General features: G+C 41.3%; 1 protein-coding gene across 17 annotated transcripts in view; it reads right to left on the bottom strand.

Moving 5' to 3' along the window:
- The window catches only part of SVIL (supervillin), a 119,835-nt gene that overhangs the window by 22,618 nt on the left and 84,312 nt on the right, over nt 1-12,905 (bottom strand). For all 17 annotated transcript variants that reach the window (XM_043967248.1, XM_043967237.1, XM_043967240.1 and 14 more), the window contains 7 exons: nt 10,511-10,666; nt 7,837-7,973; nt 7,208-7,355; nt 6,912-7,057; nt 4,782-4,957; nt 2,214-2,358; nt 1,537-1,813 (listed from right to left, as the gene is read on the bottom strand). In XM_043967248.1, the coding sequence (XP_043823183.1) occupies nt 1,537-1,813; nt 2,214-2,358; nt 4,782-4,957; nt 6,912-7,057; nt 7,208-7,355; nt 7,837-7,973; nt 10,511-10,666 (1,185 nt within the window). The remainder of the gene's footprint in view (nt 1-1,536; nt 1,814-2,213; nt 2,359-4,781; nt 4,958-6,911; nt 7,058-7,207; nt 7,356-7,836; nt 7,974-10,510; nt 10,667-12,905) is intronic.

The following is a 12,905-nucleotide window of genomic DNA, read 5'->3' as shown; positions in this document are numbered from 1 at the left end:
TGGCCTGAGGGGCAGCTAGGTGGCTCAGTGGATAAAGCACTGGCCCTGGATTCAGGAGGACCTGAGTTCAAATCCGGCCTCAGACACTTGACATTTACTAGCTATGTGACCCTGGGCAAGTCATTTAACCCTCATTGCCCAAGAAAAATAAATAAATAAATGAATGAATGAATAAATAAATAAATAAATAAATAAAATTCAGGCCTCCTTTTTCTCTCTTCATTGCTGGTATAGCCTTTCATTGTAGGAATTGTTAGGTGGACAGTGGTCTACGAGAAGTTTGGCTATAAAAGCAAGCAGTCAGGCACAGTGGTTAGACTACTGGGGTTGAAATCAGGACAAATGGGGTTCAAATCTGGCAGCCAACACTTGCTAGGTAGCCATGAGTAAGTTACTCAACTCTTTGAGCCTCAGCTTCCTTAGCTGTAAGATGGGGATTGTAGCCATAGTACTCACACCTCATGGGGTTACTGTGAGATTCAACTAAGACAATGCACATATAACACTTTGCAAACTTTAACTTGCTGGATAAACGTCAGCAATGATTATTACAAAAATATCTGTTTAACTAAACCAATACTGTTACTATGTCTTATCCTTTGAGAAAGGAGAATATTATTATTATTATTATTATTATTATTATTATTATTATTATTTCGGGGCAGTGAGGGTTAAGTGACTTGCCCAGGGTCACACAGCTAGTAAGTGTCAAGTGTCTGAGACTGAATTTGAACTCAGATCCTCCTGAATCCAGGGCCAGTGCTTTATCTACTGCACCACTTAGCTGTCCCCCCAAAAATAGCATTATTATGAAGTCTTTATTATAATAAACTGGAAGTTATCACTATTATATTATCACATTATGTAAGCATGTAATGATCTCAAGGCTCTTTCACATAAGTTATCTCATTTGTTTCCTACCATCCTCAGAGAGAGGTGTGTGAGAATACTTTCTATTTTATATATGAGGAAACCGAGGCTTGGAGAATCTGAGTGAGTACCCCAAGATCACATAGCTAGGAAGTAGCAGAATCAGCACTAGAACCCAGTCCCCAGGCTCCAGATCCAGGGCTTTCTTTCCCATGCTCATGCAGGCTTCTCCCTCTGTTTACAGGAAAGTTTCAATTTAAAATTACTTGAATTTGGTTTATCCATTTAGGCTCTAAAATCTTTCTAGTAACTAACATGTAGCCACAAAATAAAATTAACAGATACATAATTTAAACACATATATAGAAAACCAGTGCTCAAAGGGGAGAGTCCAAAGTTGGATCCTGTCTAAAGGTGGGGGGGTGGGGGTGGGGTTTGGAAAAAGATCACTGGCTCTGCCAAGCTGTCAGAAGTTTTACCCCCTCTACTCTTAAGAGGTAAGGGAATGGTCCTCTAAATGAAGGGCAGTATTGCTACCTGTTACCCATCATGCTGGAGGTAAGACATCACACAAATAAGAGATTTGACAGTCCAAGGTGCTGTTTTCAATGTTAGCACTGGAGCAAGGGGATTATCAGCTGGAACAAGATGTAACACTCCACTAACCTGCAGTGCTCACCATGTACTTCCACTTCACCACATACGTGTCCCCCTCATGGAACTGCCCGATGCTCTGCTTGGGGAGCCTACTGTAGTCAAATTCCAAGATATGCCAAACATCCACAGAAACGGTGGCAATCTCGAACTGCCTCCTGTCCTCCCCTTCCATAAGTCCATAGCCACGGCCAACGTTGACTCCATCCAAGATGGTGCCTACAGTGACCTGGGGCACTGGCACCATCAGCATTACATCATAGGCCTTCACCTCAGACCGAGAGTCCTCCTGCAAGAGAGCAGAGACGTTCCCTTACCTTTGCCCATATGTTTACAGAAGGGTCTCCTGTCACAATACAATATTTCACCTATTCTCATGTCGGTGTCAGATGTTTTCACACTTCATCTCGATATATTTATTGTGCTACCCTGGCCTTGAATGAGGGGAAACCTGGAGATGTAACATACCCAAGTGTGGAGAGGAAACGCTCATCAAGTAGTTTCCTCATTATCAAGCTGGGAGGGCCCAGCAAGAAAACAGATTTCATCTCCCAGAATCTGTACATAATTAGAAGTTGCACTGTGGTTCTACAAGGATAGCCTGAGAGGGAACATTTTTAGTTTCAGTGCCCTCCCTTCGGGGGCAAATAAACAATGTCCCAAATGCCAAGTGAGGACAAATGGAATACCTTCTGTGGAGTGAGTTCACTGGAGTTCTTTTCACAAGGCTTCTTCATTTCAGTCCAATCAAGAAATTTTTCTTTGAACAGAATAGTCTCATTGTGCTCAGTGAGTCTCCCGAATATTGCCCAATCAGGTCGCCCCTGTCCTTTTCTGTGTAAGAAAGAGAAATGAGGATGGGATGGGCGCAGGGGAGGGGAGAGGGAGAAGGAGGGAGGGAGGGAGACAGAATACGCTAATATGTATTTTTAATACAAATTAAAGAAGTCCCCATACCAATAAGCCTACATTTGGATAATAAGAGCCGCAACATTCACATACAAGTACATTTTAAGGGCATTTTTTCAAGACCCTATTCTACAAAATAGGCATTTGCTACTATGACACTGGAGCTCAGCTACAATGTTGAACTTCTGAGTTTTTAGAGAATAAATGGTGACCACGTGGAAGGCAGATTTCTCTGGTACTTCCAGGAAGGGGTCCCTTTGGTTGAAACCTAAAAATAGATCCAATTTATAACCAATTCCATTTTCTACTGTATTGTGTTTTAGTAAGCCCCCAGTGTACTCAGGCTTTGAGGTCTTTCCTTGCAGCCCTAATGCAGTCTAGTTTCATATTTTACAAAGGGGACTTTTAAGGATTAAAATATTAATTTCAAAGGCCACAAGAGAGGCAATTTGAGACAACAGGAAGAGAGAGCAAAACTGAGGGAAAAAGCAAGATGAATGTGAACTTGGAGCATTTGCAACTTTCTTTGCAGTTAAGAATTTGTCTTTCTTTGCCTTCTTGCCCTAACATGGGAAAGAGTCAGGCTGGGAAAATAAGCACTAAAGCTCTCTCGAAAGTAGTTATTTTCTCAGCCTGACTGTTTCCCACGTTAGAGCCAGAAGGTAGAGAAAGGACTGAAATAATGTGCGCACTAGGTGATTTTCATGGCACAGTCAATGACCTGGCTTTAAGGAATTAGAAAGTCAATTATGGATATTTCTAATACTTCAAAGTCCCACGTCTCTGGTTTTGGTAAAACACTGTGCCCCTTGTCATGTCTCAATCCTTCTAAAAGATTTTGGATTTCATCAGTGTGGTCCCTGAGTCCACTGCCCCAGATTTTAAATAATAGATAACTTCTTTAATACTCTAAATGACTTTTCCCCATAGCTTTGATTATTCATCACTTTGGGATACATAAACCCCATTTTTTTTTAATCCAAATTTTAATCTTGGGGAAAAAATCATAGCCAGTACATTTAAATTAGCTTTCAATGTTATCCATGGATCACAGCAATGGGCATTGGAGAGCAGCATATCTGGCACAATTTACCATCCTGCTGTTGGGATGATACCACAAAACTAAGCAGCAAAAATAGAATGGTGAGAAATATACTGTGATGAAAAAAACTGCCCTGTGGACCTCCCTGAAATGACCACCTATGGAAATGGAGGCTGGCAGTGATCTGAAGAGATGACTGACTACTTAGCCCCATCTTCTTCTCTGACAGCGGCCCCAAGAGGTCTAGTGATGAAGCCAACGCAAGGCATGCAACACAATGGCAAAATAAGGTTAAGAGGAGTCAGGAGACTAGGCTAAGAATGGGGTTCCTAGAAGCCTCTTGTTGGTTTACATGGCAAAAATGGAGATCATATTGTCAAACACAAGGCAAAAGGCTCAAAGTGGGGTGGGAGTCATGTGTATAGGCTAAGGTTCCTATGAAGCAAAGTTAGGGTTAGTTTAGGAGTTAGGGTTACCTAGGAGAGTTTCTAGTAGGATGGGGTAATAACTGACCGACAGTGCATTTCATGACAAGAATCAGGCAAAGACAGCTGCAATGTTTTAGGAATCTCCCTGCTCACTAAACCGAACGTTCTGCAACTGCAGCAGGGGGGCAAACTGACAAGCCTGAATGGCCTTCTAATGTCCAGTGCTCACCTAGACAAGAAAACGTTACTACCATAAAAGCTGTTGCTTAACTCATGGCCAACAGGTCAGCTTGTTACATTGAGTCTTAAGTATCAGAGCAAGCCAGACTCTCTAATTTTGAAGGTAGAGTGAGTATTACTCAACTCTTCCCTCTCTCCTTTCCTTTTTATTCTGTTATCAGGGATGGCTCTCTGAAAGGGGGAATAGGGGCTACATTGGAAAATATAGGTGATCATATCAGCTACAAAAAAGATATCAGTAAAGATTTCTTAAAAAAGAATTAGAGTGAATCTTGATTTAGGTTGCCTGTATTTCAGATCAACAAGTCACAGTCACTGAATCCCAGGTGCTGGAACATTTTCTTATCAGATGCATTTAGCCAGTACTATTCCCTGGCCTTCTTTGACAGCTGGAAAGCTGCTGGTGGGAAATGCTGGTTCATTGCAACAAACTGAAAAGAGATCATTACACATCTTCCAGAAAACAAAGAGAAATTATTGCCTGAAAATGGTGTTAAGTTTTTAAAACCTCAAGACAATGCTGTCACATAGCGATCAGGCTGTGATTTGCATACCACCTCATGACCAATTGTGAAAAGAGACTGATGCAGAAAAATGGAGCCCACTCTTATAGCCAAGTCACCATGCTACCCCAGTACCTGGGTATACGAGGATTGCACTCTCCAGGGTCTAAGGGATTTATGTCACAATTGGCATAGTCGAAGGTTCCATTCCACAAGTGCTTTGCCAATTGGAAAGCTATTTTTCTCTGTGCTAATGTGACTTCCTTTCCATGCCATACATAAACTTCACTGCCAAAATCAAACACTAAGACCTGTGAAAATGAAACAAAAGATTCTGTTGACCTCTTCAGAAGACTTACTCATTCAGAGCTTAAGCAGTCATTTTTATTGTATGGTGAGACATAGTGTAGTCGAACAGGCTACACAAAACCATTAACTATTGGGAGCTGCTGTTGTGAGGCTAAGCTTATCTTCTTTTCCCTCCTCTTGGAGGGAGGACCCTCTGTTTGCTCCTGGCTCACCCCTTTACCAGCTCCTCCCACATTTACAAATCATCCTCCCTTTCCTCAAACTGGGTTCCTCAGCTCCTATTTGACTTCACTTGATTGTATCATGTTGATGGGGACTTATATATTCTACACTGCATCAGTTATTTGTATATTCTTTTTCCCCCCGACTAGATAGAAGCTTGAGAATAGGGATTAGGTCTTAATTTATCTTTGTATTTAGTAGAAACATGAGTTTGATAAATGAATAATGTATAAGTGAGCAAAAAAATGATGGAAATAACATGTTAATTGACATCTCTGTTCTATGGGATCATTCGATTCCTTCCCTTCTGACACTATATACCCTTCTTTAATCTTCAACAATCCAAAATTTCTCCTTCTTCTGATAGCTTGTTCAAGCTACATGTCCCTCTTGGTCACTATCCCTGACTACTTTTAGTCATATTGAGTATTCCATTCTCTAACTCCTAAAGTTATCTGTGGAGTCAGGTCCCAATTAGTGTGAATAACGAATCCCACAAAGTGGCTGCAGGTATTCTGATTTGTACTATTTGAAATCATAATTATGTAAAATATGGTCATTCATTCTGGCCCAGTGGAAATATGCAGTGAGTCTGAATAATGTGACCACTTCACAAGATTCATTATTTGCATTAATTGGGAACTTACTACATCCTCCCCATACTAAATATTGCCTTGTCTTGTTCTTTAGCTCTAACTTATCTCACATTTGTATCCCCTCAGTATATTTAAGCTTCTTGAAGGCAGAGACTGTATATTCTATATAGTTTTTGCACATACTGGCTAGTCTTACATAGAGCTAGGCACATACCTAATAGATATAGAGAAGAAAGTTGACAAATCAACTGGTCGTGTTAGAAATTGTGTGTGCACACACACACACACATTCATGCACATATACATATATATGTATAGACATATAAATATATGTATGTATATTATATGTATAAACAGGAGAGGCAGTATGTCATAGTACACTGCAAGTTGGCCCTAAAGTCAGGAAGAACTTGATCAACATGTGCCTCTGATACATATTAGCTGTATGAGCCTGGAAAGATCATTTAATCTGTTGTCCCAGGCAACAGTATGACTATAAGTTACAAATAGTTGTACCTGAAGGTTTATAAAGGGCATTCCATATGTTATCTCACATGTTAATCCTCTTAACAGCCATATGACCTAGTTACTGTCATTATCATCACCCTATAGTCAAGGAAACTAAAGCAGAGAGAGGTTAAGTAATTTGCCCAGGGTCACACAGGACTCAAACTCAGGTTTTCCTGATTCCAAGTACAACGTTCTACCTACCATGTCACCTGTACCAGCGGACACTGTTTCAATAGTGTTTCCTAAATGGATGAAATCACCAATGTAGCTGCTAACTCCCAACAAAAGTATATACACATATTTTGGATGTGTATGTATGTGTGCACATCATACATATTTCCTACAGTTTTCTATTGAATATACTTTAGAAAAATATTATATAAGACTGATGTTAATTGCCAAACCAAGGGGTTAAGCTGACAAATAATTAAGTCTTGGCTGAATTGGAAAAGTAAAACTGCTACTGATCTACTTCTCTGTAAAATATTATTCTTGGTTTCCTCTGCATTGGGTTAATGGGGAATGGTTGTTAGAATCCAGAGGGAAATAATTGTTTAAGAAGTTTAAACATCATTTTATGACCTGCCAATATTGCTTATACAAGACAGCCCAATGCTACTTCCTGTACCTCTCTTGGCTGCAGAAGGGAACACTTTGGTATTTTGCCCCAGTAGTAGTCATCAGGAACAAGTTTATCTTCTACTAAGCGATAAACACAATTAGTCTCTGTGATGGCGGTTTCATACAATTCATCTTCTTCTGGATTTCCGGCAGCTTTAGGAGAAGAACACATCATTGAATGGTGAATTTCACATAAGAGTTTGTTTCAAAGAGAAGTTTGGGAGGATTACTGGGTGGCAGAAGGGGGAGGAGGAGAGAAGGGATTCCAGTCTGGTTATAGTCTAAAATAGAATTAACACTTACATTGGTAACTTGTCTGGCCACCCAGGAGTTTCCAGAAGTCTTTTGCTGCATGAGTATGCGTATTTATTCCTTCTTCGATGGTCTGAATATAAGTAGCTCTACAGCCGAGTTCTCTCCTCGTTTGAATTAGAGTTGCAAGCTCTGATGCCTAAGAGATTAACATAATTATCCTGATAGAATAGGTCATTCCTATGGGTAATTGTACACACTGAGATCAGACCAAAGGCGAGCGTGTGAAAGGGCAATCTTGAGAGCAGAGAGGCCCTAAGAATGTTGGTCATTTAAAGCTATTTTCACTAAAAACAACAAAAACGAGGGGAAAGTACCAGGTGTCCCAATTCTTTGGATTGATAGGCATGCGTATTTCTCTTTTACACTGGAGTAAAGGGGAAACCCTGCAATTCAGAATTCCACCTTTTGGCATGAATGTGGAACATTTTTCTGAGGATATCCTATTTATCTTATAGCATTCCAGCTTTCGTGCTTCATGGAAAGGATTCAGGGAAATAGAATTGATCTGGCCTTTGCTGACTTAATGGGCCACTCTGTATCCTGGAAGCACTCCAATAGTCCAACAAGGGCCAGACAATTCTACCTATAAAAAAGAGATGCTTTGTTAGCATACTAACCTTAGCTTTCTCGATGACATTTGCAAACTCTCCTACCCACAGGAAGCAGTACTGGGGAGTTAACAGGAGAAAGCAATCACCACCATTGAGTGAGGAGGCCCGCGGCTCCACTAGCCTCGTCTGCACATTTCTTCTTCCTAAACATGAAATAAAAGTTCACTGTGCCCTCATAAAGCAACATTCTCTTACATGACATCTTTTTTTTTTTTTTAAGTGAGGCAATTGGGGTTAAGTGACTTGCCCAGGGTCACACAACTAGTAAGTGTTAAGTGTCTGAGCCAGATTTGAACTCAGGTACTCCTGACTCCAAGGCAGGTGCTCTATCCACTGCACCACCTAGCTGCCCCCTAAATGACATCTTTTGATGAAAGTATTCCTGATTATAAACATCCCTAGTCTTTTTATTTCCCATTAGTCATTGCCTCTCCCCACCCGCACTGAAGGACTGGAAACATGATTGCATTAAAACGGCAGCATGGGGGCAGCAAGGTGGCACAGTGGATAAAGCACCGGCCCTGGATTCAGGAGTACCTGAGTTCAAATCCAGCCTCAGACATTTGACATTTACTAGCTGTGTGACCCTGGGAAAATTGCTTAACCCTCATTGCCCTGCAAAAAACAAAAACAAAAACAAAAGAAAAAATAGCAGCATGGTGAGACTGCAGTGATACCTGCGCCTACTCTATCACAGGCTCGCTTTTATGAAGCAGCATTTTTCCTCTGGAATATGGACAAGAACATCGTTCACGGGATAGCACCATCTTCAATGGAGGTGCCAGCTTGGCAGAGAATGCCTCTGTCTTCTCTGGCATGCTTTTCGCTTCCTTTCTTCTGCAGTTCCTTTAGTTGCCCCCTACATCACTACCTCTCCCTCAAGAAAACAAGGACAAAGGTGTCCACTCTTCTAGGAATGATTCAGCATATGCTGTCAGCAGTTAAGGAGGCTGGTCTGTGGGGGAAGGACCCAAGGAGGCACCAGGGATTCATTGTACATAGGATCCCACAAACTCCTGCTCAAAAGTGACCCTTCTCCTCGACTGTGGAACTGCTTAACAAAGCACTGACTTCTGTAGGAAGGTCATTTTGAACCTCACCTCCCGAATACTGGTAGTGCCTGCCCCTTGACCCAGCTGAATGGAACTGCTCCCTTCTCAAATTTCTGGAAGCACCTTGAACTTCTCTTTTGTACTTTGCCTTGAATCATAGTTATGTGAGTAACTGAATCTAGTATCTGTGTGTACATTTCTTATCCCTCTTATTACTTAACAATCACAAGAGCAAGGACTATGAGATTTTTCATCTTACCCCAAGTCTCTTGTATGCAATAGGTTTTAAATAAATGTTTGTTAAATTAAGGAAAAAAAGAAGATCAAATCTTAATAAAAATGGCAAAGATTAAGCCAAAATGGTTTTAGGAGCATGAACTCAAGAACAAAAGGCCCCCACTGAGAGCTGTCACCTGTCATGGAGGAAATCATTTAGGTAAACCAAGGTGATGGTAATTGGGAAAAAACAGAACCCAAAACAACAGAGCATAAATGTGCTCTCTCATACATGCTTAATAAAGACTTTATCTCGCTAGCTATTTACCTCTTTCCATTAGCTAAAATTTTATGCTTTGTGGTTTACAGATGATGGCAGATGGCTCAGTGTCATAGCGCAGAGAGTCCTGGACTTTGAGCCATGGAGATCTGAATTTGAATTCTGATACTTGAAAGATATATTCAGGTTTGACCCCGGCAAGTTGCTAAACTTCTTTCCATCTATGTTTCCTCATGTATAAGATGGGATTAATACTAGCACCTACCTCACAGGATTGTTCTGAGGAACAAATAATGATGATGTCAATGGCAGTGACAATAGCTAACATTTTTATCCCACTTTAAGGCCTGCAAACCACTTCCCATATGTGATCTCATTTGATCCTCATATACCCTGGGAGGTAGAGGATAGTCTCATCCTCATTATGGATGAGGAAACTTAGATTGAAAGGTGACTTTCCCAGGGTCACATAGCTAGTAAGAATGTTGGGCATGATTCAGACTCCAAGTGAGGCACTCCATCCACAGCACCCCCCACAGGCTTAATGAGATAACCCCTCTAAACCCCTTTGCAAACCTTCAAGTATTATAGAAATGCTAGGTATTATTACCAGCATCTTATTATTTCTCTACTGTCACCTGAAAAAACCAGACTGAGATCTGTGAGAGGGATTGGACAAACAGCTCTTTAAGGCTTGCTATGAGATTCTCCAATAGAGATGATTTTCTTCCATTATTTCCCTACTTAACAAGGCTTCAAGGGATTTCAATCCTTCTGAAAGAAATACTCCCAAGGTACTCTCCTTAGATTCTATGGGGACTTCCAACCTTTCCTTTCCTTTTGATAGAACTTTTTAGCTTTTCCTTTCCCTATTCCACCATTTTACCATAATGACACATACTTCCTGTCCCCCCCCCCCCCCACCTCACGCCGTGCCTTTCTCCAGATACGGGACTAGGGATCCAGCTAGGTCAATAACTATGTCTCCATGGAAGTTCAATCAATACTTGCTGACCTGGATGACAGCTCCTGCTTTGTTGCAGATGCCAGGTAACTTCCTGAGGGTAGGCAAAAACTTGTAATGCCACACATTATCCTTCCATGCTCACCTTAGACAACAAGGCCCACGTACCTTTAATTTGTAGCAACATCAGTTTTTTGTAAGGCACAGCACTGTTATTGGAGTTTTGTTCTGTCAGGTTGACGCTCCGTAGATTGACACTGCTGAAATTTTCTTTACTGGCTAAACCAGCGAGGGCAACTTCGGAGAAATTCGAGTTGGCAGACACTGAAGATAGAACATTACAAAACATAAAGTGAAGCACGGTTGGGGGTGGGTAGGTATGGACAGGGCAGGGCCATTTACATTTTGAAATCAAGTCAACATTTAGAAATGGTTCCCATTTAAGCTGCTGCCTTTTTCTTTGAGTGCTGTTTCTGAAGAGCCACCATCTCCATCTCCATCTGATGGGCTCTTCTCCATCCTGATGTTCGACTATTAAGTTAAAAACTAAATAAAGTTATGAAAGCACAGAGTGTTGGTTGACAAGCACAACACCTTGTACAGCCAAAACTGAGTGACATTATTGGCCAATCACTACAACAGAAAGTGGAGAGGGGCTAAAATGAATTTGCTCCAATTCCCCTGAAAGCTGTCATAACCATTGCTAATGGCTTTTAGATGCTGGAACAACATTTCTAAAGGAAAGCTGTTGAATCTTTTCCACTGGAAGGCTTTTTTAATAGGAAAGAAAAACACTTTGTATGGGACAGTTTACTTGTGCTCTTTCCTAGAGGCAAAAGGATAAGTCTGATTTACCTCTTGAGGTTCTTTATTATCAGGCCCCAAATTTCAATTTATAAGATGCTGAGTTTTGTAGTGGAGAACAGCACATTCACATGCCAGCTATCACAAAGCAAGGGCTTATTTTAATCTTTTTTTTTTTTTAAAGAGCATAGTGGGTGCCAAGAACGCCTTGATTTCCCAACTCAGCATTAGAGAGAATGACTTTTCCGATGTGTAATTCAGAAAAACACTTCCCTGGGATTCGTGTCTAAAATTGAGGGAATATAGTACTACTTGGCAAACAATCCATAGCACAAGCAGTTTTGAAATTGGCTTTCTATGCAGTTTAAAGAGAAATCTCAGCTCTTTCACCTAACAATTTACTTCTGTGAAAAGCTTCATAAAATCAGGTGGGTGAGCTTCAGAAAAATACACATGACATTGAGAACACGGGAGTAGCAGGATGTGGTCACCTCATTCTCTCCACCCGGAATGCTGGGCCCCCACCCTCTCATCCCACCCTGGCCTGGTCTCCACCTAGCTAAACTTCAAGAAGGAGCTCATCTCCCCTTATCTATGGGGTAGGGGCAGCTAGGTGGCACAGTGGATAAAGTGGATAAAGCAGTGGCCCTGGATTCAGGAGGACCTGAGTTCAAAGCCAGCTTCAGACACTTGACACTTACTAGCTGTGTGACCCTGGGCAAGTCACTTAACCCTCATTGCCCCACAAAAAGATCAGGTGATGAATTATCATTAGGCTTCACAGAGCTAAAATAAGGTTAAATGACCAAAATATAAACACCTTCCGATACACGCAAACACCTCTCCAAACAGTATACTTTGTGATTTTCTGTGTCAAACTAAGTTCCAGGTTGGCCCTGTCCACTGCCCCCTTGGTGAGTTTATACTGGTTTCATCCTTGCCCTATTACCAGTTAACATGCACATATGGAATGCAAACTCCTTTTAATATTAATCACAGCAATGCTAACAAAAGGCTCTGTATAACTAACTCCTGACCCATTATTACATATGTATGCATATATATGACAAGTGTATTCTATATGGGAGTAGAGAACCCACATCACCCTTCTACTCCATTTACCTAAGAACCGAGGTGATGACAATAACCTGTTTATCAAAAAGAAGCAGAAGATTCATTCTGGCCTTCTTCCCTTACATTTTTCTGGCTCTTCCCTCCACTTTTGGCTTTTCTGTTCTGTCCTTCCTCTCTGGTCACACTGCAACCATCTTAGTTCAGACCTCAACCTTTTCTCATTTACAATATCCTAAAAGGCTCCTCACTGGTCTCTCCTTGTCTCCAGTCAATCTTATCTCCAGGTCTACGTTCTGTACTATGGCCAAAGTTGTCTTCCTAACACACCATCATGATCACTCTATTGAAAAACCTTTGACTCCTCATTGTCTATTCCTGACTAGGATATTCAGGGCCCCCCACTACTTAGTTCCAACCTACCTGCCCAGGATTCTTTCCTACGACTTCCCTTTCTCCACCTATTTTATATTATGGCCAAATTGTACTAGTTCCTGGGTACTTTAATACTTAACTTCAGGGTCAGCTGGGTGGTGCAGTGGATAAAGCACTGGCCTTGGATTCAGGAGGACCTGAGTTCAAATCCAACCTCAGACACTTGACACTAGCTATGTGACCTTGGGCAAGTCACTGAACCCTCATTGCCCCGCAAAAAAAAAAACAAAACCACACACACCAAAAAACCTCA

The sequence above is a fragment of the Dromiciops gliroides genome, chromosome 5, assembly GCF_019393635.1.
Source record: "Dromiciops gliroides isolate mDroGli1 chromosome 5, mDroGli1.pri, whole genome shotgun sequence".
In the NCBI taxonomy this organism is placed as follows: Eukaryota; Metazoa; Chordata; class Mammalia; order Microbiotheria; family Microbiotheriidae; genus Dromiciops; species Dromiciops gliroides.
The sequence above is the reverse complement of the archived record's forward strand: the minus strand, read 5'-3'. Positions and strand labels throughout refer to the sequence as shown.